Genomic DNA, 27783 nt, shown 5'->3' with positions numbered 1-27783 from the left:
TTTAACTCCAGTGGAGCGATATTTTTGTTGACAATATTTGGGGTGGAACACTTACCTCAGACGAGATTAGAATAATTATATTCAAGTAACACACGTGTGAGGATCTGTCCTTCCCGTCCTCAAAAAAACATTTTCTTCCTTGCACTTAAAATACAACGCAGCCTTTCCATCTCCATGACATTATTATGCACTCCTGTCTGTGGCACGATTTAGAGTTTAGCAGATAGAATGCTCCATCGCAAACGCGAAGGAGAACTCGTCAGCCGCACTACAAATACATCATGTCCTCTGACACTTGTAATATAGGGGATGGAATGTTTGCCATGGTTGTGGCAGACTGCCTCATCTGATAAACTCTAAATCATGCCCTATTTCAGAAAACCCAATATCGGGGCAAGAAGGGATCGGACGTCAATGGTGCTGCAAGATGGCACTATTGACAGAATGTACACTATGTGGACGTGTCTGACGTACTATAACATAACATTCAGTAGCATCTCTTTCCGACTTCTGTTAACACCCTATCTACCATTTGTGGTTGTTACTTTGCTTCTTGCTGCCGTATGTCCAGTTTCACATCCTTTGAGTCCCACACCCTCCATCTACAGACCATAGCATAAAACACGAATAACGTTGCATACAGTCAGTCCACAAGAGAATTTGCTGATAATGAAAATATATTTATTTGGCACAAGTCAAGCAATATGATTACACTACAAGTGCAGAATTGAAGACCGCCACAGCCCAGAACTGTACCGAACCATAAAGCTACACCCAAGGTGGGAAGGCGATACAGCAATATTAGAGAGACAGAATGTTTATAGCAAAGCCAGGAACCTGAGTATGTGCAGGAGACTAAGGCTCTAATTATATGATTTATGCGAATTGTGCACCAGCTAAATACAGCTACTACGGGTTGTAGTGATTAGCACAACACAATTTGCACTTGATAAAGAGGTCACTCCCCAGAATGGGAAATAATGTGCAATTTGTGTATATTTTCATCTAACCGAAGGTGCGCATACAGGAATTGTGTGCAACATACAAAAGAGCATGCTACTGCAGCAAACTCTCTCCAGGTGAATAATGCGTGTGACTGGTAATCCCATTTCAGGTGATAACAGGAGTAAGGATTGGCCGCCATTTTGTAATCACATCCTCAATGCATTATATATGACCAGAGTAATGCTAAAAGCAGGCACACACTGGGCCTCATTTACAAGGGTTTGGAGCAGCGCCGCAAGAATTCTTCCCGCGCTACCTTGCATCACAAGAAAAGGACAGGAATGCGCTGCATCTATGCGATACAGCGCATTCCTTTCCTTTTTCTCTGTGCTGGTGCACAATTGGCTGTCATATGCCAATGAAGGCATCCTTGCACCATGGTGCAAGGGTGTCTGTACTGTAGGAATGATTGTTTTTTTTTTGAGGGAGGAGAGGCCTTCCTGCACAGAAACAATCACACCTAAACAGGGGAAAAAACGAGGAGAAATAATGTTATTTCTCCTCGTTGCACCTCCCTTACACCTCCCCTGGAGAGGTGCATTCTTTTGACACATTCCCAGGTTTACAAAATATTGTGAATCTCGCAATGCGTCAAAATCTATGTGTGCTGCGTGGGGACACCGAAAGCAACACCCATGGAAAGTCTCTTTGACACAAAGGATTGCAACTCAGTGACTTGCGCTGCGTTGCCTTACACCATATCTACAAGGCCATGAAAGCCATGCAAAATGGCTTTGCGTGGCCTTCTAGATATGGGCCTACAGCCTGCACCACCAGTGTGTCACAAAAAGTGACGCACCGGTGGCGCAATCCGCTTGTGAATAAGACCCATTGTGGTTATTCTCAGTGTTACCACTGCGCCGATTATGAGTGTGATGATTAACTGTGATCACTTGTCATATATAATTTTTTAAAAAACGGTTCACTTTTTTCTTTTTACCAGCGCTTAGTAAGGCAGATGCCAAAATGCAGAAACAACGTCTGACAAGTGTAATTTGGGCTTGTAATATGTTTGCCAGTTTTTACCACCAACCTCATAAGGAGACATTATAAGGCAACTATGATCTACTCTCCCCTCAGTCAAATATTGTCACAAGCTGAGCATCCGTGAGGTGTGTCTGAGTGTAATTGCCCATTAATTTCCTGTGGTAGTGTCAACGTAGACATTGGCAAAACCTGACACTGACAGTGGAAATTCCTGAGACAGGCAGTGACATACTGTGAAATGTGTCAATGAAAAACACTGAAGAAGCCCATTCCAACCATTATATGGATTGTGGCAGCTTCTACACAGACTTCGACAAAGTCTGAGAGAGGATTTGTGGTAACATTGTGTTACAAGTCCTGGGAAGTGGCAAAGACATAGACTGGGACAACCCGAAGATGTGACAAACCTTGACTCAGAATGACAGACCATGAAATGTTTGCCCTCCCTTTGCCTCAGCCGATCCTTCACTGCTGACCCCGCAGTTCTCCATGCCTCTCTCCTCAGTACCCAAAACAACACCATATGTCATCAGGATTGCTGCCTGTCCATTTCATCACTACGCCATAATCCTCCTCTTCTGCTGGTTATGCTCTAACTTTGTCTTCTTTCTATATCATATCACCATATCTCTGATTCTGGTTCTATTAACACAATGTGCACTGATATCAGTGGACCGCCCGTCATCCTCAGGGAACAGGTACATGATGTGGTACAAGATCTGGCATAATGGTGCAGAAAATAGCAAATCCCCACCCCCTATCCCCAAAATGACGAAACTGGTTTATAGCCAAGTGGATGAGTCTAGACTCTTCATCAGGTCACTACATCAGCCGGAGGCTCAGCAGCGCGATCAAGGAGCTCACCAGCACAGTCCAGGAGACAACTGGAAGCAAAGGAGGAGAGAAGAATTCATTCTTCCGAGGTAGCTGTTCATATTCATTAGACTCCACAAGAACTTGCATTATAATACCTACAACATTGCATGCAACAAAACAGTGTCCTTTCTGTAGAAAATAAGGATAGAGAGAGAAAATACAATCCTAAATCCTCAGTTGATGCCTTTCATAGCAAGACATATGTGTAGTGTTACATACAGATGGTGAGGTCCTTCAGGAATATTTGAGGGCAAAAAAGGGAATCAGGGCTTCTGCAAGTTAATGAGGTGTAAGCTAGCATGAGAAATGTCACACTTTCAACAGCAGAGAGACGCTTCTTTGATAACAGTGCTTAGAAATTAGGAGGTAAACCGTTTCCCACGAAGTTAGAAGACCTATGGCAGCACAAAAGGGCAAGTGTTTTATTCACGCCGAAAGCCCGATCCACAGCGTCAATGATGCATGCAGTGATTGGCTGAATGCACAGTGTCTGATATGAGAAAGAAGATCAGTGATCCCGTGCTGTGGGTATAGTCAGTGGTATAGTAGGGTTGGTTGTTGAATGGTATGTAACGCCTGAATATATCGGCAGTATGCTGGCCATGACTATAGTACTTTATCTCTTGCAATATATTGCATGACAAAAATATTGCATCCTTACCTTGCGATACCACTGTATCGCAAGTTAAGTCTATTTAAGTAGATATGGAGGTAAGAATAAGAATTATATAATTATCATGATGTAGCAATAAACGATGTAGTGGATGCAATATTACTGTAGAACGATAATACTGACCTTGATATATTGGCATACAACACTCATGACCACTAGGGAGCTATGGTCTAGTGCTTTATGGTGCTGTGAAGCATGGTTTAGGTCCATTTGTTAAACCTACAGAAGCATACCATTGAATATATATAGGGTACTGTAAAACGTTCACAGATGGATTATATGTTGTTGTCCGAGCTCATGCTTAGTGCTAGTATTTCACACTGCCTGTGAAGTGTATTTTCCCTTAAATATGAGACACAACATATTCTGTGGTTCAGGTTTAGTGATAAATATTACCACATGGGATTTCTTGAATTATTTTTGTCATACAAACATTTAGGGTAAAGCACTAAATGGGAGGTATTGGGAGTTAATAATTTATACATTGTTTTTGGGAATGGTGGAGCACATTACTAAATTGCTACCAAATATCAAGAGAATCTGTTGAACTAAGACTGGGAAGGCCCCACATTAGTGTGGACAGCGGTATATTTCTTGTTATTGGTATGGAGCAATGCCAGATGAGGTACCCAAAGGAGGTTGAAATATTTTTTGCAGGGCCATGGTTAGGTGTTCAGGAACTCTCTGAAATTACTAGGATTTGGCTTTGTGGTGTTGCCAAGGGTCATAGTTCCTTTTGAGTTAAGGCGTAAGAGGGTACAGGGGAAAAAGATACAAAGAAAAGATTAATGTATGGAGTCTCATCAGAGCACTACTAACAGCCTGATTTAGAGTTTGTCAGACGGGCTACTCCATCACAAAGGTGACAGATATCCCATCCACAGTATTGTAATTTCATTATATCTGATGGAAACTGTAATATGGCGGATAGGATATCCATCACATTTGTGATGGAATAACCCATCTGCCAAACTCTAAATCAGGCCCTAAGTCAGAACTCAGAAGCCTAAATCTGGTTCTGGGGGTGAGCCTTGGTCAGGCAAGTGGTAACTCAACAAACTGCATTAGCAATGTGTTTAGGGGCTCTAATGTAAATTTTAGAGTTCCATTGTGAGCGTCCTGATACAAGGGGGGTTGGCATGAACTAAAGAACGAGATGCTGCGAGGTTGCAACATACTATTACTAAATTATACCATCATGTTCTCCATAATTCAACTGTACTACTGAGCACTGAGGCTAGGAATTTCATGGTATACTAGCATTACATTAACATTATGGACAGAATATGGAGGGCCAAAGTATCGAAAGGTAACTGCATGTAGAGGAAGTATACATGTACTATTATTAACTCTACTTATGCACCTTAAATATGTATTCACAAAAAAAAACAAATGTTACAGGGACATTATAGTTAGGATCAGAATTTACGCACTCAGAACCATACAGATTTAGCAGTTGGAGTGCTCTAAGGTAACTGAGAAGATCTAAAAAAAAATCTTCTTTTTGTGTAAGCTGCTCTGTGACCTGCCTTTCACCTTTGCAACTGGATCTGGCAGGAAGCATTATATCATCACAGCTCAACAGTACTATCTTATTATAACTCATCTATGGCATATGGTATTGGCTAACTAGTAAAAGGGAATTTAGAAGAACAGCAGAATGGGATGCGCAAGGTGTCCATTGTAAAATCACTGAGAGATCTCGTAGCTGAGGTGCATAAAGTCACTGAGAAACCCTTGCCTGCCTCGGGTCTAAGGACAGTGCTCAGTACCTCCAACAAGTCAATTCTACTGGTGTAGAGGAAGGTGTAAGGCCACTGCCCCACCCCTAACTAGCATAGAGACTCCTATAGAGAAACCTTGCCCCAAGTGACCAAAAAGTAACCTAAGATAAAGAGACAATGAAAGAATGTGCATATTACCTGTGTGGGGAGCAAAACTGGAATCAAGCATTTCTGTAAAAGAGAAGGTGAGATATGCATGATCAAGGTCTGCTCGGCTTTCCTTAACTTGGCACAACATGCAAGATAAACAGCCACAATATTTTAGGTGCTCACATCACTTCTTCATCTTTTTCCTCCCTCTGTTTCACTCTCCTTCATTTGAACCCTTGTTTCCATTGCCTGCTCCTCTTACTAGGATAGTAGTTTTATGTCTTGTTAGCGTTTTGTAGAATGAGAACATAGCCAAGGTGGCAACCCAGAGCTGTTCAAGTACCTACAGATTATGTGCATACAATGTGCCAAAGACTGCAGTGAGGGAATATCCTCAATGAGTAACACGCTTTCAAAGAATTACGTACAGTTAGCAATGTCTCACTCTCCCCATTAGCAACGAATGGCTTCAGCTGGTGCGTTTGATCAGCGTAAGGAAATTGAGGCCCACATCCTAAGGCTGGAGTTCAAGACATGTACGGGGAGAGAAAGACAGCTTGGACAGTGGTTGGAGATTTTAGGCTTTGCATACTTTTGCCACATCCCTGATTGTCCTGCTTGCTCCTCTTGGCTCTGTTGGAACAATGGATTGTATCCTGAATCAGGACCAGCTTCATGGCAAGTGATGGCCGAGAGAATTACATTAGTTGAAATCCTCCAGTAACTCTAAATTTGTAGTGAGAATGTATCTCTAAATCTGAAGTGAGAATGTACCACTAAATTAACATGGCGTGAGAATGCACCTCTAAATCTCAAGTGAGAACATAACTCTATTTCTGGAGTGGGCCTGTAACTAAAACTGGAGTGAGAATGTAACTCTAAATCTCGAGTGACAGTGTAACTCTAAATCTCGTGTAAGAATGTAACTCTAACTCTCGAGTGAGAATGTAACAAATTCTGGAGTGAGGATGTATCTCTAAATCTGGAGTGGGAATGTAAGTCTAAATCTCGATGAGACTGCAACTCTAATTCTGGAATGGGAATGTAGCTCTAAATCTGAAGTGAGTGTAACTCTAAATCTCGAGTAAGAATGTAATTCTAAATCTCGAGTGAGAATGTAACTCTAAGTCTGGAATGAGAGCCTGCTCTTGGATTTGCCCTGAGTCGTGCCCGCCATGTGCAGTGAGATTCTGTTCCATTACTGGTTTGAGGCCGACTGATCACGTGCAGTAAGGGTCCATCCTGTGACAGATCTTGAAGCGACCTGCTCTGTGGGTGATATTCTGTGATATGACACCTGGACCTGCGCTCTGTAGCCAGGTTCTTATTCATGATAGGAATATAAGTAAATACGGACCTTCCATCACACTTTGATCTCTTCAGTCGTGGAGTTATTTTTCTTTTCGTCAGGAGGGGACGGGTTCTAATAGATTAGTTTGGACTCAGTCTTTTGTGATGAGGGATGCGGCCTGTTCTGATTTATGTATGGTTGGTCTCTCAAGGGCCTATTTACGGGCCGGTTTGCGTGGCTTTTTCAACACAAAGGGCCATATGTACGAACACATTTTCCCATTGACACAGAATGGGAAAAACCCTTTGCTACATCTGGCCCAAAATGTGATGCAAGTGCAACGCAAATCTTAAATCAGCTTTGAGAAGCCAGGCAAGGCCACCATTAACCTGGAGCAAGGCCACGCAGCGCAATTAGCTGAGTTGCCTTACCCTGTGCAAGGGAGGTGTTCCATGGGTATTCCCATGTAACTCCTATGGTTTTTGACGTATTCTTAGATTTACCTGAGCTGGTAGACCTGGGAATGCGCCAAAAAGATTAGCCTCCCCGGGTGAGGAGTATCAAGGAGAAATACCTATATTTCTTCTCATTACTTTTGCGAATATGCCTGTCAGAATTATTTTTGTGCAGGAAGGTGACGCTTCCTGCACAAAAACAGTCCTACATGCCTGCATTGGCTGCCAAAAGCACGGAAAAAGGCAGAAATGTGTTGTATTGTCTTTAATACGGCACATTCCTGCCCTTTTCCCTGTCATGCAACTCAGCAGGGTGGCTTGCTGTGCTGCACTGTGTGACTTTTTCATAAATAGGCTCCTAACAGCATAGAGAACAACATTAAAATTCGAATGATGTGGTTCGCTGATTTATTACCACTGCTTAAGCTCAAGTCAAGCCTTTTTATCCTTCTAAATTATTTTTCTCATTTCCTGATGTCTGCTAGTAATATGCAGCTTGATAACACCCGTGATATGTGTGTGCTGGGCCTGTAACATATTATCAGCTTTTTCCACTAACAGATCTGAGCTAGCCTTGTAATGGTCAGTGACACTGTGCCACATGACAGGTTCTGAGGTGGGTCTGTAATGTGTAGTTCCCTTGTTTCAATGATAGGTTTTCAGCTATACTTGTGATGCAAATGTGGTAGGCATGTGTTCACTAGATCCATGGGCACTGAACTATTACGCGGTGCTTTGTGCTTAGTTATGGATTTGCTGCACTTGCCACATTAACAATCACCGCTGCATAATGTGCAGATTTTAACATAAAAAATTGTCTCTAGCTCAAACGAATCAGGTCCCGTATTTATACTTTTTTTAGCGCCGCATTTGCGCCGCTTTTTGACGCAAAACGGCGCAAACCTACAAAATACAATGGCATTTTGCAAGTTTGCGCCGTTTTTGCGTCAAAAACGACGCAAATGCGGCGCAAAAAAAGTACAAATACGGGCCCAAGTTACTAAACATGCTGTCGCGTGCTGCTGCGAGGCGGAAGGCCCTTTGCTGGTTGCCTTTGAGCTGCTGATTACACTGCATTTCTGTGTTAAAATGACACCAATGAGGCGAAACCTTTCCCAATTTTAACGCATAACAATCATGACGTAATTATCCCTTAAAACATGCCGCATTACGCTGCACAATTTGCCTTTTTTAATAATTTACTCAACCCTGCCTCACAATTTCGACCTCCCCTGCGACATAATTGCAGTGGCCCTGACTATACTTCAAGTTTTTAACGCATGTTACCTGATAGAATGTATGGACCAACACCAATATTTTCGGAATCCCCTGCGGTTCTTGCTACACCACTGGTGCACTATAAGGGAAAGAAAGACGATTACCTTATGTACTGTCAGAAAAACTAAAGACAGCAGAGGGCGCAGACTTCTTTATTTACTGACAGAGGGAACTAACTGGTGAGAAATACCACTCCTTCCCCTCTAATACTCACAACATAACATCTGTTTCGAAAGTGTACGTTTACACTTAGGCCAATATTTATACTTTTTTAGCGCAGCATTTGCGTCATTTTTTGACGCAAAAGCGGCGCAAACTTCCAAAATACAACTGCATTTTGTGAGTTTGCGCTACTTTTGGTCAAAAAAGCGGCGCAAATGTGGCGCTAAAAAGGCATAAATATGGGCCTTAGTGCTGAACAGCAGGTGTTTATTGACACCCAGCTCAACTCGGCTTAGTATCTCGACCTTGTAAGGATGGGGGGCGGAGAAAAACCATCACAACTCGAAACTGTGACCTTGGGGATAAATATAGACTCCTGCAGTGGTCCAGTGAGGCAGCAGAGCCGGCTGTAAAGAGGAAAGGAAGCAATCACAACAGAACCGTATCTTCTCATCCTTAGCACAGAAGTGAAAGGGAGCAAAGATGAGAGAAATGTAAGGACTAGCTCAGACACATATAATGTTAAAGGAAATCACTTTATTGATCACTTTATTGGTCGTCGGCGTGTTAAATAGGAAAGTATAGTTCGCTAACACACACAAATTTCGTCATCTTAATGAACTCTCAAAAAAGATCTACTGTTACTTTCTATGGATTCTGTTATGGCTTTTCTCAAATCATTTATTCATTTATCTCTGGCCTGATACCTATGATATATGTGGGACCATTAGTTAGCAATTCCATGCAATATGCCTAGAGTGGATTTTTTGCTTCGTCTACGGGAGTATTTCTCTTTCGCCTCATGTTATTGGCTATCTGGTGTATCATTCTGCCTCCAGAAAGTGCTTCTATTTGAAAAGATATGGTACTATATTACATGTGAAAAGTACACCTAGTCGGCATACTGTTTAGCACATTCGAACATTTATCCTCAAGGTACACGCTAGAGACAAAGTAATCCTTATTTGTTACCTTTTTCAAACCTTTGGCAAAGCAAGTAGGTCTGACATTATTGTGCTAAACTCTATTTATGAATGCTTGGGCTTGTATGCTTTTGCACCTTAAGGCCAGACGCACTCTGACACTGCTTTCTGAATATAATGTTTCCAATGTTATTTTTGCTCCTATAACTACACGTTTGTAGTATAGAACGTTGATCTTATTCTTTCAACTGTCGTGTAGAAGGGCACAATGAAAGCGACTATCAATCTTACATTCATACTCTATCATTTGATCCTCCTGGAGAGAACAGTGTTGGTTTACTTATGAGAAACAGGTGCAGCGACACTACACCAATAAGCTTTCCAAGCTCCTAGTTAATTAATCTAACATTGGGTACTCAGTTACATCTTAATATAATACACGAACAACATTTCCTGAAGAATCCTATTGAAGTTTAAAAGGGCAATGTCAATCTTCAGTGATGAAATAGTAAGATTATGCAATTCCAAATTATGAAATTCTACTGCTTTGGTCTGTAGTGGCAGTGCCTAATTTGTGCCGGTAATTCAGATGATTGACATCTGCAATCGCTTTATGGCTAAGTGTTAGTTTCCATCATCAGACTTTGATCCAAAGCAAGAGAGGGAGAAAGAAGAGGAGAAAGACAGGACAACCAAACAAAGGGAGAAAGAAGAGATGAAAACGAACCTGCAAGACAAAGAGACAGGAAGTGTAGGGTGGTGGTAGAAAGAGACATGGGGAAGACTCGAGACTAGGCAACCCTATTATTTTACAGGCCCGACATTCAGAGGCACTCGTTCTAAATGAAAACTTTGTGTCCCTTAACTCATTTTTTTCCTAAATTCTTCACTGGCTAATATATCTAGCTGAACTTTTATGTATGTGTCTAGATTTCCTGACCAGGTTAAGTGTGTCTCACCTCTGACACACACCATGGGCAACAAAAGAAAAAGGGGGCGATCGACTCTCGCCACTACGTCAAACTGCAAACTTAAGACAAACATACCTTATTACAACAAACATCTATCAAAGTTATCTGATCTATAAATCGGCAAGATGAAACACTTTACGTATTAGGGTACATTTAGATATTCAATCAAGCTATTCTATATTCTGGAAAAAACGAACAAACGAATCGTAAATAAACTGATTCATTACAAGTAGGAAAAAAGTGAATTGTGTACACTCAAGTGAAACTTATCACCAAGTACCATCATTTAAGATCTGAGTTCGTTTAGATCACATTGTCAAGTGCCTACCATAAGGTGATCATTTCAACAGCATAACGGTAACAAACCAAAATCTAAGAAAAATAGAACACCTTAGTAACAACACTTTAAAAAAACACTCAACATTTTAACATTTTTCAGTCCCTTACCACAGTTCTAGGTTCGTGCAATGCGAACGAGTTCATATCATAACCAGGGGTGGGCATAAGTTGCGTAATTACAAGTAGCATAATCAAGCAGAATTACCTAAGAATACCAAAATTTCACTGAACTACACAAGAAGAGTAAGTCTGCAATTAGCACTATTTCTTAATGTAAATATTCTGCCTTTATTCGAATAGAAATTCCCCCTCTCATCCAAAATAAACATGAGATGCATTTTGTGCTACAAATACCACTAAATGCAACCGAACACAAATAATGAGCACCCACAGCCGTTTGTGCTCTTTAAATGTGCTTTTGGGGTAAGATTTTTCCCTAACTTACTCCTGGAAGTTAGCACTATTTTATAGTGCAGAATGGGCCCTTGCATCCAAAATGAATGCCAGGATGCATTTTGCGCTAAGAAATAGCACTAAATGCACTAGAACATGAAGCACGAGCTGCTGCTTGCACTTGCTAAATGTGCTCTTGCTGTAGGATTTTTTTCCCCAAATTACACAAGCAGAAGTAATTGCGTAATTATCAACAATTCCACGTTAAGAGTAATGCAGAATTACCGAAATTACTCTGTGGTAATTGAAATTCCACCCTCCTGGAGAAACATTATTTTTTTTCATATGGGTGTATAAGAGATTACATGTTCACAATAATTGTCAAAAATCAATTTGTTTATTTTTAGGTGTTCCCATTTATTGATAGATTTGCTTGGATTAACTCAACGTACCAACCTCCCCTAATCAGGGTTTTGCTATACTATTAGCAACAAGCCAGTAGTTGCAACTAGTGTCAGATAACGAATTATTCAAGACCATAATAGATTAATTTCTGGGGCAGTATTACAGACTGGCATAGTGCACCCAATTGCAGAGAAAATGTTCTCACCCGAGCACTGGCCTGAGCACTGACGGGTTGCACCTGCACTGGAGAGACCATATCAGTAGAAAAAAAGAAGCTGCAATTTGAAAAACTAGCATTTGCACTGTCAGCAGACCCGGCCCCATTTTTAGGAGTGTCCGAACACAGGTAAGTGTAGTGTGTGACTGCAACCTCTTGTCAGGGGATTCTTGGGGATCACTGGGTGCATTCCAAGTGTTGCTCTCAAGGGGAATAAAGTATGCCCCCTCCTATGTGATTCACAACCATTGAACCTCCTGGTGGCCTTTTTGCCCCTCACCTTGCTTCGACAATAGTGGTTGGGTGCAAAGGTAAAGGATTCCCTCGTACACCCACGCCTACAAGGCCTACACAAGAAAGGACCAGCATACATCAACCACAGACACCCCACAGATCTGTCGAGCCAAAAGCAGAGGAAGGTCCTTCTAGCACACCTCAGGGCTGCACCATCACTCCGGCATTTCTAAAGAGAACTAAAGGTCAGGATGTTCGAATGATCATACCGCCATGCAGCAGCCTGCAGCATACAACTCCAGCACCTCGAGTCCCTCATGAGTTATTTGACGCACTTTATAATGGCTTGATTGATTGAAAGTGATCCCCTTATACAGAGAGGGAACGCCATATTGGGATCAGGCAGGCACATGTTTTGTGTCTGCGCAATCCATACTACTGTTGGGGCCCCCCGAGCATCCACGGTCTTTTCTGCAGTACCAGAGTACCACATGACCACAAAAATGAACAAAATGCTCAAAATGTCCCCAAGGTACCAAGGGCAAAGGCAGTGTGTGGATAGGGACTACGATGTGCCCAGCACTGTCCGTCCTCAGGTACACTGATGACACAACCCACAAAATCATAACTCTCTAAGTTGGGAGCACTAAATATGTGGGGCCCTATCACGAACAGAAGCACTTGCGCTTTTGCAGCATTTGAATTGCAGGCATTTAACTCAGAAGTTCTCTGAGTTATGACATGAGCTCAGGTAGAAACGCACAGATGCAGAGAGAGAAAGAGACAATAACTGCTCACTATTTTCAAGCTGCTTTCTGCATGTCAGGCACTTCCTCTGAACATTTCTGAGTAAAATGTTTGCACTTTGGAAGCTGTAAACACAAAATACAGACGCTAGGGTCTGCTCTGAGTCAGCACAGCCGTTCGTAATAGGGATCTATGTTGAATCCACTCTTCAACTACCTGCATGCAATCTGACTGTGGTGAAAGCCAGAAACTCTCTATCTGCTTTGCACCTCACAGTGCTCAGCTTCAGTACCAAATATAAACTCAGGGGCCCAAAATTTAGTTAGGGTCCCACTGGCCGAGCTTAATGCCAGTTTTACCTTAAAATTAAATGCTCCTGCTTGATCGAAAGTGGACTCCATAATTCAATTTTCGCATCAAAAAGAGGAACTAATGGCTGCTTTGTGGGGCGCCCTCTGGGACGCAGCAATGGGGGAACAAAGAGAGTGCCACAAGACGCCTACCCCCTTATAAAGCACCTGGTGCATTCTTACCTCTCGCATCCCCTACCTATTACCACTTCCGGTTATCTATCTATTTTGCCTGCCTCTATACCTTCTTGGGTGGAGCAAATAATGATGTCCATCAGCAATCGGCAATGCGTCAATTCGAAGTTTCTGCTGCTAAGTTGATGGATCTGCAAAATAATAAGGTTACCTAGTCTTGATTCCAACTCATGATAACTTCTTTTGCCATTCTACGCCTTATGTCTCGCCCCTGGTTTCTCGCTTTGGCATGGCTTTCTATCTTTCACCTCCTCTTTTTTCGTCCTTTTCTGCCTTTCTTCCTCTTGCTGTGGGTCAAAGTCTGATGAATAAAAATACTGCAAGGCCCGCTAAATAGTGTGCAAGAATCTATAACCTGTAGCCACCTGCCCATGCTAAGCAAAGTGTGTGTACCATAACACTCTTTTCATTTCCATAATGACTCGACCTTAGCCGTAAATTTACTGTCCTGCCTCTTTAGCAGTCCTCAGGAAGGCTTCACTAAAAACAACCGATGTCGTTTGATTCCGGGCACCAGGAAGGTACCTGAAAAAGTAGACCCTTGGCCACTACTCATCCCAAAATAAGTTGTTTTTAGAGCTCTTAGGGATTGAGGTGGGCGACGTTTGTGATGATTAAGAGTTGTAACGGTTCCTACATGCCCTTAAGTAGGTACTCCCACCCATGTCTCGCCCGCCCCTGCTGCACCCTACGTACTTACCACAGTACAGTTCCCTCCTGCTTTCACACACAGCCTCGCATTACAGAAGACGTACACTGAGGAAAATCCGTCAAAAGAAAATGCTTCTGCACTGAAAAAGACGTTCATGGACTCTCCATTCATCAGCACCTGTGTGGTCTCCCCCTGATCTGCAGAGCAGCTGAGAAAAAAAGAGCGCAGTTAGTCACATTAACAGGTCATGGGCACAGAGCCCTGATCACCCTATACTTCCGGTCTCCTCAGCTTGGACAAACACCAGGACATTGCTGAGCCTCCAGGCTCAGCTTCTGGACCAGAGCTCCTGGGACAAAGTACTATGGTACTACGGAGGCCCCAGGATCAATACCAGAGGTCTCAGGCTCAACTCCAGAGGCCCTAGGATCAGACTTTGGGACAAAGAACCATGAGTTTCTAGAAGGACCAGGCTTAAAATCGAGAAAGAACTCTATGTGACTCCAGAGGCCCTTGGCACAGCTCCAGAGGCCATATTTTTCTGCTCCTGAGACAAAGGTTTGTGAAACTCTAGAACAACATGACCTAGCTCCAAAGGCCCCATGCTCATTTACAGATATCCCAGTTTCATCTCCTGGGACACAGCACTAGGAGATTGCAGTGGCTCTTCTCTTGCAATGATTCAAAGCCCAGAAACGTGAAGTTGATCTATCCCAACACAGGCTGTACTCCTTGCACTCAAACCTGATCATTTTGGAGGCTTCTGTGGCTTGATTTCTGCAAATGACAGAGACATGGGCTCTGCTCTTATGACAAAGTCTACCTGGTTCTGCCTCTGGAACTTATAGCCCACAACATTTACAGCTCCCACTGGCTCTGCTCCCTTGACCATCTATATTCATCAGCAATGCTTCTATAACTAGCGCCCTGTAAACCATCCGAACCACAGGCACTGCTGTTAGAAGTAAGACATCGAGACTTCGGAGCCACAGGCTCTGCTCCTAGAACTAAGACCAATGAGACTTCAGAGTCACTGGTTCTGCTGTGGGCCTAAGGCCCCTGAGTCTTTAGAGCCACGGGTTCTGCTCTGGGGCTAAGACCCTGAGACTTTGGAGCTACAGGCCCAGTTCTGGGCCTAAGGCCCCTGAGTCTTTAGAGACACGGGCTCTGCTCTGGGACTAAGGTCCCTGAGTCTTTAGAGCCACAGGCTCTAATCCTTGCACTAAGAAACCTTAAGCATTTAGAGCTTCATGATCTGCTCCTGAGACTAAGAGCCCCTGAGTCTGTAGAGCTTCAGGCTCTGCTCCTGGACTGTAGCTTTATAAACCTACCTGGTTCTGGGACTGGGATCCTTGAAAAGACTACGGCCAACGATGGTTCAGAGAAAAGATCTCTGTGCACTGATCCTACCCTCTATACTCTTTTTCTATGGAACACAGAGTAATATCTGCTGATGATTAAGAAGAGCCTTCTGGAGACAGTCACCTCCTAACTTCGCTTCCTGGTGTTCTGAAATTAGTCTTTACACATCCTATTACCAGTCGCCTGTCTCCCTCCCCTCTCGTAGATGAGCATGCTCCCCTTCTTTTGCAATGATCTTACCCTCCTGTGATCAGATTCACCCTGTTTTGGCTGTTGGGGTCGTTAACTGGAGTGGCGAAGCAGCTGTCGGCTCTCAGAACAAAGGTGTCAGCGTCATTAAATGTTGCTACAAGTCCAAAATAAAAGGTTTGTCCCACCTTGATTTCTTGATTAGCTGTTATGGGATCAGTGTATGATGGATCCCAAAAGGCAGCCATGGTTACGGTGGCCACACCAGCACCTTCTCCCAATGACAGTGTAAGTGTACTGCAAAACAAAGGAGAGAATAGAGATGTAAATAGTGCATGGAAGGTGAGAACCTACACACTTCTCACCCAACATGGGGTACATTAATGAGACACCTCCCGCTGCGCCATAGGAGATCTAGTGATGCTGCACATGGGTGGAGAGCTTCTCCTAGTGTATAGACCACTGAGACCCTACCATCCGCCCTGGTTATGCACTGAAAGAACTGGTAGGACTGTGCTGGGTTGGGCATTTTCTGCCTATGCAGACACCATCTAAGCGCCCCTTGACACAGCTATGTCCTGAGAAATCGGGTCTGTCTAGATTGTGGGTCTCTAGATTGATATGTGGTTTTTCCCTCAAAAGATAACATTCACAAGCCCCTAGCTGTGTCCTGAGATAACTGATCGGCCTTTCTATGAATATGGGACTTTTTCTCTGTCAAGGAAATCAATGGTCTCGGAGAGGAATTGGGGCATGTTTTTCCCTGTGATGATAACATCAGCCACTCCAGCTAGGCCCTGAGATACCCCATGGGCTGGTGGATGTATGGGTGCACGAGAAGGCCTCTCCCCGCAAGGATAACAGCACAGACACCTCCATCTATGTCCTGAGATAACTGATAGTCGAGAAAAGGGGTGGGGGCGATAGGGGGGGGTCTCTCTGTAAAGACAACATTCAGATGCTCTGAGTATGTTCTGCAATTACGGAGATGCTGAGTGCAGTAGAAATTCTGTTTGGCCGGAGGATAGTAAGATGTCTACTTCTCGTTACCCTAAACTGAAGTGGTGGTCAAAGTTAAGTAGTCTCTGGAGTGTACTACAAATAGAGAGTCAGCCATACTTCATTGAACCTTCAGTTTAGAACAGTTTTTGGGAGCAAACATCACGTGCTGTGAAACTCAACCATTGTCAGGACACTATGATGAATTGAGCCAAGATTAGGACACTTTAATGTTTCAAATCAACTTTAAAGCAATGCAGTTATCAAACTGTTTTAATTTTAAAACTGTTTTCAAACTACACATCTGAGGAGAACCTGACATCTCCCTGCTTAAAACTTTTCCGCTCACTTTACAAGCTACCTCTTAATACCTGAGGAGTTTCATTTTGAGACTTACAGTAATATTCCATTCGGTATTAACACACGTGAGATTATTGTATTTCAAACAGCCCTCGTGCAAGCGGCGAGGCGGGCTCAAAGACGAGTATACTCCGGATTGAGGATTGTAAATTTTGTGGCAATTACCACAACCCACATATTTTCCCCAGGTGAAACCTAGTGAAATGTTTGCAGGCAACACGTGGGTCTCCTTGTGTTCCTCACACCTCTGGATGAGTGAAAACATGAGCAACCACGTATGTTTCGAGGTACACGAAGCGGAATGGTGCAGCAACAGTATTCCTGCAAAATGTCACTCTTGCAGTATTCCTTACCCACAGTGCGCTATTACAGCACCTAACAGTCGGGAAATCAGTAACACCCATAGAGGGTTGCAGAATAAGAACATGTTCTGGTCCCCTGGCTTTGAATGCTGTACACTATGGCACCACGAGCACCGTGGAGAGAAGGCTTTTTTCTGAGATGTCAATTCCAGCAACGAAACAAACAAAGAAACGGGCAGGTAGATTTCCTGAACACATTTTAGCTAGAATGTAATCAACATAACAGTATATAAAGTAAAATAAGACATGAGAGCCTGCACTTTCCACCAAATAAGTAAAATAACCATGAAAGACAGATGTGAACTTAGAAATGTTATTAGATCATTTCTTACTCACAGTGGAAAAAACACTAACCCCCTCAGGAGCAACAGAGTGATAAAAGTGCTGCGTAATCGGGATACTGGACTTTTGCTACCACTCCACGTCATTACCGTCTCCAGAATTTACCAGTTGTTGATTCAGTAAAACTAGGAAGTGACATGGTAATTCCACACACATCCCGGTAATCGCTGGAGACGTCTCGGTAGCAGTTTGCTTGGGAGTACAGCAGACCGCGTCTCGTCACTTCCAGCCTGCACTACCTACATGCGATGCTCGGGGCACCTATTGTGCTTACAAGGGCTACACTACCAAAGACAATACATGCTTTCCCTTTTGCTCACTTGTACCAGGGAGTGTTCATATGTGAAGCCCAGATCTCTGACCTTGGGAAACATGTTATCGACATTAGAAGTGACTTCACACGCTTTTTTGAACTAAAACTATTTATAGTGCTGCTTTGATACCTTTTGCCCTAGTTCCCTGCTACCATCGTAAGCACATACCACTAATCTAGAACCTATTTACATCTAACCTCGGGTTCAAAAATAGCATGCTACTCACCGCAGAGCGATTCAATGCCTCACCAGGGGTATTAATCACTATGTAAATAGAATTTACAATTACAATATGAATTACTAATGGTTTCGAAAGAGAGGAACTGAGAGAATAGATGCTAGCCTATTCAAACCACTATGTTTAGTCCTGTAAGGATAGTCCAGAGTTCCCTTTACATCGACGTAACATCTTGCATACTTTTGGTGTAACTTACTAAGGTGTAGTTGGAAGCTGCGCTATGTGGTTTACTGCGGAAAGGCCACAGCCAAGAAGAATCTCACCACTCCCATTGGGGGTGGGTGATTATACTCACTGTACAACCTGTGCTCACCATTGAGTAGCTTGGCACAGAGCAGTCAGACTTATCACAGAGGGAATGTGTGAAGCAACAGCACAGCACTTCCCCAACACAACCCCGATGAGAGGCACAAATAAGACTTCACACACCGTTTAGGTATTTAAAGATTGTATTTAACATGCACATTGTCAACACAGTATTAGTAGCATGGAAACCTGGGCATAAATCACACTTAAAAGTAGTGTTCACAATATTCAGCCCAACTGTGAGTAACACCAGCGACAAATTGATTTGTTCCTTTCCAGCACCCTCATATGGTGCCAAACATTGTCAGCACAAGACCCACCCTATAGTTTACCAACTCTGATGTAACCATTTAATTCAGGGTGCACCCAGGCTCCCAATGCTATCAGCAATATGTAAATTCGAGGGCTGTATAATTCCATATAGAACTGCGGCCTATGCCACACTAGCAAATTGTAATTGCCAACCTCAGGACTTCCCTGGCAGATGAATGTGACCAGCAACACCATAGTGCTGCCCGCATTTTTACACACACTCACTCCTGCACATTCACCCTGCATCACCAGGCAGTGCCATGGATATGAGTCGGCTCGTGTACACACACTCATGCACACAAACTCTGGGCAGCCTAATGCAGTGCCTTGCTGTCCAGCTAGTGGATGGCACTGTGTTTGCAAACACTCCAGATCCCAAACTGCACTCCACCCACCAACCGGCTTTGACTATCCCACCCCACCTCAAACCATAGATTGTATCAACTCACTCCCTTAGTATTAGGCCATTCTTGGTCCTAGACACTTCATGCAGGATCCCAGAAACAAGATGGGATGGAGGAAGAAAAGACAATAATTCACTTCAAGATGTCTCGGTGTGCAGTGGTCTGCATGATGAAAGGCCACTCACCTGACGTGTGGGCAGTTCTTGCAAGCTCTGCACCAGGTAACTCCAGTCTCCAGACACAATACTTCATCCACACTCACACTGCTGCTCCCCGGTGAAGTCCAGCATATGATGTAGGCACAGAAGAGGGCACCGATCTCCAGATGGTACCAGCAGACGATGTAAATCCCTTGCAGGAGGTCTTTGATGTCCCTGAGACTTCCACATAGAAGAGGGGACAGCCAACCTGCCCTTGGAGAGCACACCTCGGGTAATGACACATGAGCAGGCAGTCGGCTCAGTTCAGCCACAATACAGGAAGGGTGCGTGGATCCACTCCTCAGACAGTTATGCTCCTGTCCACAACAAATTCCTCTGGCAGTTCTCACCACGCAATCCAGCAACACTGGTCCTTCATCACAATAGATGCAACTCTCCCTTGCTGAAGGATCGTACCCCTAGTTATATTAAAGTGTGCCATTGAAGTTAGGGGTAGATCAAAGGGTTCTTCTTTGATCCACAGATGTCTCCCCTAAAGTGTCCTCCCCATCCATCCGAGGATGTAGAATGTAGATCTTTATCTTTGAAGGGGCCATGCTATGGCTCTGAGAGGCTAAGTGTCAGGGACCTCTCCCTCCAATCAATCTATCACAGGCCCCAAAATGGCAGGGGTCTGTTGTTTTGTATGTCCACGTTTTATAGCTGTTGCTTGGTGTTAGAAATGGGGTTTCTGGTTGGCTAGTGTATGCACCTCAGCCAGGCAGAACTTACCCACTCTAGTCAGGGATTGGGAGTTACACGTCCAAGATAACCCCTGCTCACCCCCTTGGTAGCTTGGCACGAGCAGTCAGGCTTAACCTGGAGGCAATGTGTAAAACGTTTGCACAACACACAACACACGTGACGCAAAATATACACCACAAAGTAAACACAACACTGAGCTATGTAAAAATAATATGTATTGCACAAAATATAGTTAGACCAACATTACACGTAAGTAATACCCTGCTACCTTAGCAGTTGTCAGAAGATTACACAAGTTACTAATACTCTGCAAGAATATGCAGTTGTCACATTAGAACAAGTAAGTACTCAGGATTCTGCAACATAAGCAGTAGTCAAGAAATTACAATAAGAGGTATATGCACTTGTCATGAATAATTTCTAAATACCCCTAAAAGGAATAGTACTGAACATATGGCAAGACATAACATATGGCAAGACATAAATAAAAATGTTTCTCTCAGAGGATCACCCTAGAACATCCCACCCTTCCAGTGACCCCAAGAGTACCTTAATTCCCAGTGTAAGGCACTCCAGTGCCTGGAAGGTCGTAGTGGGGGCCCCCGGCGCTCCTATGCGCTCAACGGGGGCCACATGCTGTTCTGTAGGGGAGAGGGGTAGCCAACACCCTCTCTGAAATTCAAAACGGGCCCCTCTAGCCAAGGTGTGGGCCACAAACATGCCCACAGGGTCGATCGTTGGCGGCGCGGGGAGCCTCTGATGAGACTTCCACCCCACCCGCTCTTCCGGTTCAATGTCGGCCCTCCTGGGGGCCGCGTCCTCTGGGGGAGCTTCCCCCTGGGCCTCATCCGGCCCTTCCTCGGAAGGGGACGACGACAGGGCCCCACACGATGCAGTGGACCTAGTGGGGTGGGGGTAGCCTCTGAGGAGGCTTCCTTCCCCTTGCCCGACAAAGGAGTTTTGTAATGAGCCTTTCCGGCTCACGGCAGCGGGCAGGCACCCGAAGCAGGTGCCTGCTGGAGCCCCGGGGGCGCTCTGGAGAGCGAGCTCGCCCCGGGGGTACGACAGGAGAGCGATTGCTCCTATTCCTTTACTTACAAGTGCCCTGCGGGCACCGAAGACAGCGCAGCTCCGACGTGCTGGATTTCACATCAGGAGCCGGGTTGCGGCGGTGACTCCCGGCAGGGGAGAGGCGCCGTGCAGAGCACTAGGGGTACTCCGATAAGCCCGGGCTGCGGCAGTGATTTTTAGGGTTCCCAATAAAGCGCTTTTCACAGTGCTTAGGTCAAATCTGCAGCCTGGGCTGCGGCGGTGATTTTTCCTTAGAAACAAAAGAGCACCCTTTGGAAAGCGCTATGGGCAAAGTGGTAGAGGGGTCGGCAGGGGTGAGGGGCCACAACACCCTGCCCCTGGGAGCAACCAAAGCAAGAGGAAGCACAGGGTTGGTGGACCCAGCTACAGGCCAGCACAAGGGATGCAGATGGTGGTAGTTCCTCCTAGTGACCAGCCAGGTCACAGATCAGCACAACAGCAGCACTCCAAGGTGGATCCCTGGTGACTCCATTCATCAGCGTTCTGTGTCCAGTTTCAAGTTCCAAGAATGTTCAAATTGTGGGGAAAATTCCCCTGTACTTATAGTCAGTTCTTACAGTGTTTTTCAATGGTAGGGACAAGAGGTTCCAGCCAGTTACAACTGGTTCTGGGAGTGCCCCCTCTCTCCTTTCAGCACAGGCTCCAAACATCAGTGGGGGGTTAACAACCCTATTGTGTGAGGCCAGGGCACAGTCTTTACAAATGCAGGTGTGCCCCTCCTCTCCCTTCTCTCAGCCCCGGAAGGCTATACAATATGTAGATGCACCTCTGTGTCACCTCCACCCTCCCTGTGTTCAGGCTGTTTGAGAAGTATGAACAAAGCCCCAACTGTCAGTCTGCCCAGACGTGGATTGGAGGCAAGCTGAAAAACACCAAAGTCATAAGCACAGATAAATGCGCACTTTCTAGAAGTGGAATTTCTGTGATAGTAATAAAAAATACACCTACACCAGTAAGCAGCATTTCTTACCACTGTCACAACCATACCAAACATGCTTACGCTACCCCTCATAAATCAGACAATACTCCTTACACCTAAGGCAGGTCATTTCCAATGAAATCCTATGAGAGGGCAGCACTCAGAGCAGTGAGACACCAAGTTAGTCTGTTTGTCACTACCAGGACAGGCCACGCAACATGGCACATGTCCTGCCTTCTACATACATGGCACCCTGCCCAAAGGGCTAGCTAGGGCGTACCTTAGGGGTAACTTACATGTAGTAAAAGGGGAGTTCTGGGCCTGGCAAGTAAATTTAGATGCCAGGTCCCTGTGTCAGAAAACTGCGCACACAGGCTCTGCGCTAGCAGGCCTTAGATAGGTTTGACAGGGTACTTCAGTGGGTGGCGCAAGCAGCGCTGCAGGCCCACTAGTAGTATTTAATTTACAGGCCCTGGGTATAGGGATACCACTTTACAAGGGACTTATAGGTAAATTAAATATGCCAATTAGGTATAATCCAATCATACCAAATTTGTTAGAGAGAGCACATGCACTTTAGCACTGGTTAGCAGTGAAAAAGTGCTCAGAGTCAAAAGGTCAGCCAAAAAAGGTCAGAAAAATAAGGAGGCAAAATCAAAAAGTCTGGGGAATGACCCTGTAAAAGGGCCAGGTCCAACACACTTGCATTCATGTCAACACTGGCAGATGCAAAAGATAATCTGTAGAGGAATGAAATATTATTGACAATGAGGATCCCAGCTAGTAAGGACCCTTGGTAAGTGCAGTTTCTGGCTAATTTCGGATCAGAAAGCCATGTGCTGGGTGCATAATAAGTGCAAGTTTGCCCGAAAGGCCAGTGCATTCTCATGTGTCCCAAAGTAGGCTGTCTGCACCGTCACTTTACATTCCATCAATTTACCCTTTCTCATGAACCAGCCAGCATCGGACTTCAAGGGTGAATCTAAGAATCTCCATCAGATTTCAGAAAGTAGGGTCTCGGGGAATTTTTAACCCGTCAAGTCGCAAGTTAGGTGCATTTTTGCATCTTCAAATGCCGCTAACAAAAGTCTCACTTTATAGAGGTCAGGCCCGTTTGAACTGGAATGGCAGAAATCGGAGTAATCCAAAACCTAGAGGAGTTTCTATTGTGCACCAATATCATAGTGACTGGTGCAAGTTAACTTGAATATAATTTTAATGTACAGTCAGTATTATTAAAATTGGTTAACGTTATGCCTGGACAAACCATACATTTCTCAGGCGAAATGTGCGAAGTTCCTCAATTTTACTCTCTATGAAATATTCAAAATGTCTCTAAATTTTTTATTATGTGATTCTCCATAACTTCCCGAGATTAGTTCGCTGAGAGCCAATTTTGCTCTAACCAGTTACCTTTAATTGTAATGTCTGTCTTTTTTTTGCTAACCAATTTTATTGAGTTTAACAACAAGAGCATAAACCACTCAGGTAGCACAAAAGGGTACATCTCAGATAGATTACAGAAAGAACGTGCAGTACCAAACATCAGATGGCAGATAATCAAAAGTAGACTGTGGTGACAAGGCATGAAACCCACTGCAGTCAAAGGGATCTTCCCAGTTGACCCAACCCTTTTCCCAAGGCACGTTTGTGTTTTGAAGGACATCCTCCAGCTTCATATACAGGTCTCTCCTGCTGTGCACACCAGTCCACTCCTCTCCACCACTGTGGTATGGTTCAAGGAGAGGGATTTTTCCATTGGACTGCTATGTCCCATTTTGCCGGCATGGTGGCCGTGCCCAGGAACGCCTTGTCTGTTTGAGAACCACCCAAACCTTCCAGGACCACCAGCAGCACATCAAAGGGGGGAGTTGCACCTCCCAGAAAAGCACATCCATAAGTTCTCTTATTATGCTCGTCCAATATCTTTGAAGCACGGGATAAGACCACATTATATAGTAGAAATCAGCAGAGGCATTGGAGCAGCGGGGCAAGTGAGGTCAGGGAGAAAGCCCACTCGGTACAGTCTGGACAAGATGAGATAGGTGCAGTATAAGTAATAGGTCTGGATCAGATGCAACCTGAAGGAGACGGTTATCACTTGAAGGGTCATCATAGCATCCTGCCAATCATCTTCATCCAGGGTACCCAGCCAGCCCTCCCAGTGCATCCTTGGATGGTCCAGTGTATCAGGGGCATTATGAGACTGCAGTAAATATGTGATATATCTCCTTTGTCCAGTGCGCTCACAAGGAGTTTGGCCTCTAATGGGTTGACTCTAGGAAGGAGTTGCTTCGGGTATGTAGGCATGAAGTGTGTGTCTCAATTGAAGATATTTGTGTAAATGTGAAGAAGTGCATGTATAGATTTCTTGATGCTCCTGAAAGTAGTGTATGTGAGTCCTGGACCATATGTTGCCTATTTGTTTTATACCAATGAGGTCCCATCTCCTAAAACCCTCTAGCACGGCCACTTCTCATAGCCATGTGCCATGCCACAAGGGGGTATAGAGTGTGAGTTTACATCTCAGTGGGTGTGTTGGAGTGAGGCCCTCCCGGCAAGACAAAACACCTGGGTTACCATTGGAATTGTGGTTTGGATTGGGGTGCCACACAGCATCACCATGACGAAAGAAAACCTCGGACAAGAGGACTGGGAGGCACTTGATAAATGAAGTTGTCGTTCCTCAGTAAACTGTGTCCAAGCCGCCTCTACAATGTCAAAGTGAGTTTGTTGGCGAAGACCACTCGATGCCATGAATAGTAACCTATAGGGAAGGTTGAGCGCCCGGAGCATCTGATTAACTGCTGTGTAGGAGCATCACTGCAGTTTCACTTCGTTGGTGAAGTCCGGAAACATAAGCACTTTGGCATCTTGATGCTCCAAACCACGTCTAATGTCTAACTTTTTAATGCAAAATTGTTGTCTCTTATAAGTCATGCAGTATAATTGGAAACCACCTTATGCACCAAAAGCCTAAAATTGGCATATTTCACTACATTTGAAATAATTTCTTACACTCCTATTCCACACCCCCCCCTATTTTAATTTTGGAATTACCTTGATAGGACATTTAGCACTGTGTCCAGGGAGGCCAGGATGTTCCGTGGGTATGAGCAGGAGAAGCTATATTTCATATTAGGCACATATGTAATTCCACTTTTATTTGCAGCTGGAATTTCAAGGAAATTGCTGTACGTCGTATAGGTGCTATTTATCTGAAACAGATGTGGGTCAACATTAACTCATGTAAATGGGGTGCATTATGTTCTCAACAAGACATACGTTTGAAAGAGCATACAAACCTCAATCAATGGGCTGGTCTACACACTGATTTGCTCACTCTGCCTCTTCACTAGTTTATTCGTTTTTGTTCACGGGCATTAAACAAGCCTTTGACTAATAAAAGTGAACTGTCCTATGCAATCAATTTTCTTTGTCCATTCCATTTAGTACTGAGGTCTGAACAAAACACAAGCATTCTATGCACTCAGCTTCCTTCTCCTAAATGAACATTTCAAAGGGTGGCTGTCACATATCTGCCCCATTCTTCAATAAAATATCATGTGTTAACATGTAGAGATTAGTTTCGCAACGAGTTTACTAAATAAGTAGCCAGCCTATATTTTACATTTGGCAAACATATCTTTGTTTGTGTCAGCCTTATCCAAACTATCATGTTAAAAAATAGAGATAGGGATTGCAACTGAAAATATAAATGTTTTGGTTCATTGACAACCATGACATTAATGACCAACTTGGACGTTTCTGCTTCATTGCCATGCATGACAGCTTTAATCAAGTGAGGAAACTTTATACTTGTCACAAGAAACATAAACAATTATTGGCAAAGCCAAAATAACTTCCTTGCATTGTAAATTATGCCAGTAATATGCACACGTAGGAAAACGTTTGGCACCGTTATTCCATTGCCTGTGAAATACAAAATAACTGTAGGAACTATTGCATTGTGTAACCATCACTGCTGTCACATTGATGACACTGGCACTTTCAATAATCCGCTAAAGCAGTCAGAAGTCATATATTAAACAAGCATTTGCAATGCAATAGGTCTCGCATTTGTAATACTTTGAGCTATTGGCGCGATAAATGACAATGTCTTTTACCTATGTGTTTTGATCGGTCCGCATACTGCCTTCTCTGAACACCCCGGGGCTAAGAGTAATGAAAGTCCAAAACAGCAGCTACGCTTTAAGATTGTAATTGTATTTATATAGTGCTTACTACCCCTGATGAGGCATCGAAGCGCTTTTCACCGAGTAGCATGCAACTCCGGAACCCAAAAGGATTAGTGTTGGATAAGTATAGGAAAATATGAGTACGGTATTAGTATAGGGAGGTATGAATTAACTGAAGCAGAGGACATGTGAGTTTGTTAGAGTTGATTTGAATAGAATAATGGAGGGATAGAATAGGGAAGTATCCAGAAGTGTTAAATGGGAGATTATGGCATCAAGATGAGGGTTGGGGTGAGTAAAGCAGAGGTGGAGGATGTTAGAGTCTGTAGAAAGGTATTAGGGAGATCATAGTATTTAAATAGGGTTTGGGATCAGTCAAGAAAGAGATACATGAAAGAGAATTTAATAGGGTTGTTTGGGAGTTCATAGTCGTAAACTGAGGTTTGGGTTAGCCAGGAGTGGTGGAGGAGGTATGACTCTGTGAATGGTTATTTGGAGATCATAGTAGTAGACTTGTGCTGGGGTGAGTCAGAGAGTGGAGATAGAGGATAGATAGATAGAGGTATATGGTGATGGTGAAACAGAGTAATGTTTTCGAGAGAGTAAAATGTTTGTTTCACAGTAGGACTAGGGTAGTAAATATATAGATACATGATTACATAATCAAGGGAATACATGTGTTAGGAATATAATAAAGTAAGAGTAGTAAAGATGTACCACAATAAAGTGCCAACATTGAATTTTCATCATTCATTTCAGGTACTTAGACACCAAACTGGAGGCGGATTCTGGGGGGGAAGGGGGAGTTTGAACTAAGATGAGATGGGAATGTCTGTGGCACTGTCCAGTTTACAACTTCAATGTTGGACTTGCTATGGACCTTGACCTTAACCAATGAACTTGCTTGGTAATGTGGTCTTTAAATTTAACAGATTGCGATTAACTCAGCTGCTATTTTTTCATCTGTGAATCTCGTAAATTATTTAACGACCTAATGAAGAGTCATATTTGACATTGGGCGCTACAGTGGGCTTCTGTCTCTATACTTGTAATTCACTATTTGATAAAACCTTGTTAAGTATGTGATGCGAAACTCTGCCACCCTGTGGGGTCTTCAGTGCATATTTGTTTTAAGTGATGTCACCTCTGATGTTTTGCATCCATTGGCTTTCCAGAGCAGACCAATGTGCAGCTCCTCGTTTTCCCATGAATAGGCTAGTTATGTGTGCGCCACTAAGGTGACTCCCCACATTGAATAAATGCTGGATGGTTAGTAGAGTTATTATCCATCTGTGCTCCATTATGGATAAGCTTGTTTTAGAGATTTGAGAGAAATGCCTCCTGTGGAAATGTTAGCTCGTTACCCGTGCTCGAAATGGGAAAAAGAAGTGCAGGTACTCTGTATCAGAGTACCTGCTTGTTTCTGAGAAGTGCAGGTACTCTCCAATGAAAA

The 27783-nt window shown here is 43.8% G+C and overlaps 1 protein-coding gene across 1 annotated transcript in view; it reads right to left on the bottom strand.

The window, feature by feature from the left end:
• Window positions 1-659: 659 nt before the first annotated feature.
• Window positions 660-27783, bottom strand: part of LOC138284756 (uromodulin-like) — a 95382-nt gene continuing 68258 nt past the window's right edge. The window contains exons 6-11 of the mRNA XM_069223893.1: window positions 25192-25349; window positions 15630-15875; window positions 14076-14235; window positions 8449-8518; window positions 5464-5496; window positions 660-2876 (exon numbers count right to left, since the gene is read on the bottom strand). Of these exons, the coding sequence (XP_069079994.1) occupies window positions 2815-2876; window positions 5464-5496; window positions 8449-8518; window positions 14076-14235; window positions 15630-15875; window positions 25192-25349 (729 nt within the window). The 3' untranslated portion in view covers window positions 660-2814. The remainder of the gene's footprint in view (window positions 2877-5463; window positions 5497-8448; window positions 8519-14075; window positions 14236-15629; window positions 15876-25191; window positions 25350-27783) is intronic.

This window comes from Pleurodeles waltl, chromosome 3_1 (assembly GCF_031143425.1).
Source record: "Pleurodeles waltl isolate 20211129_DDA chromosome 3_1, aPleWal1.hap1.20221129, whole genome shotgun sequence".
NCBI lineage: Eukaryota > Metazoa > Chordata > Amphibia > Caudata > Salamandridae > Pleurodeles > Pleurodeles waltl.
This window is presented reverse-complemented; position numbering and strand designations above follow the sequence as displayed.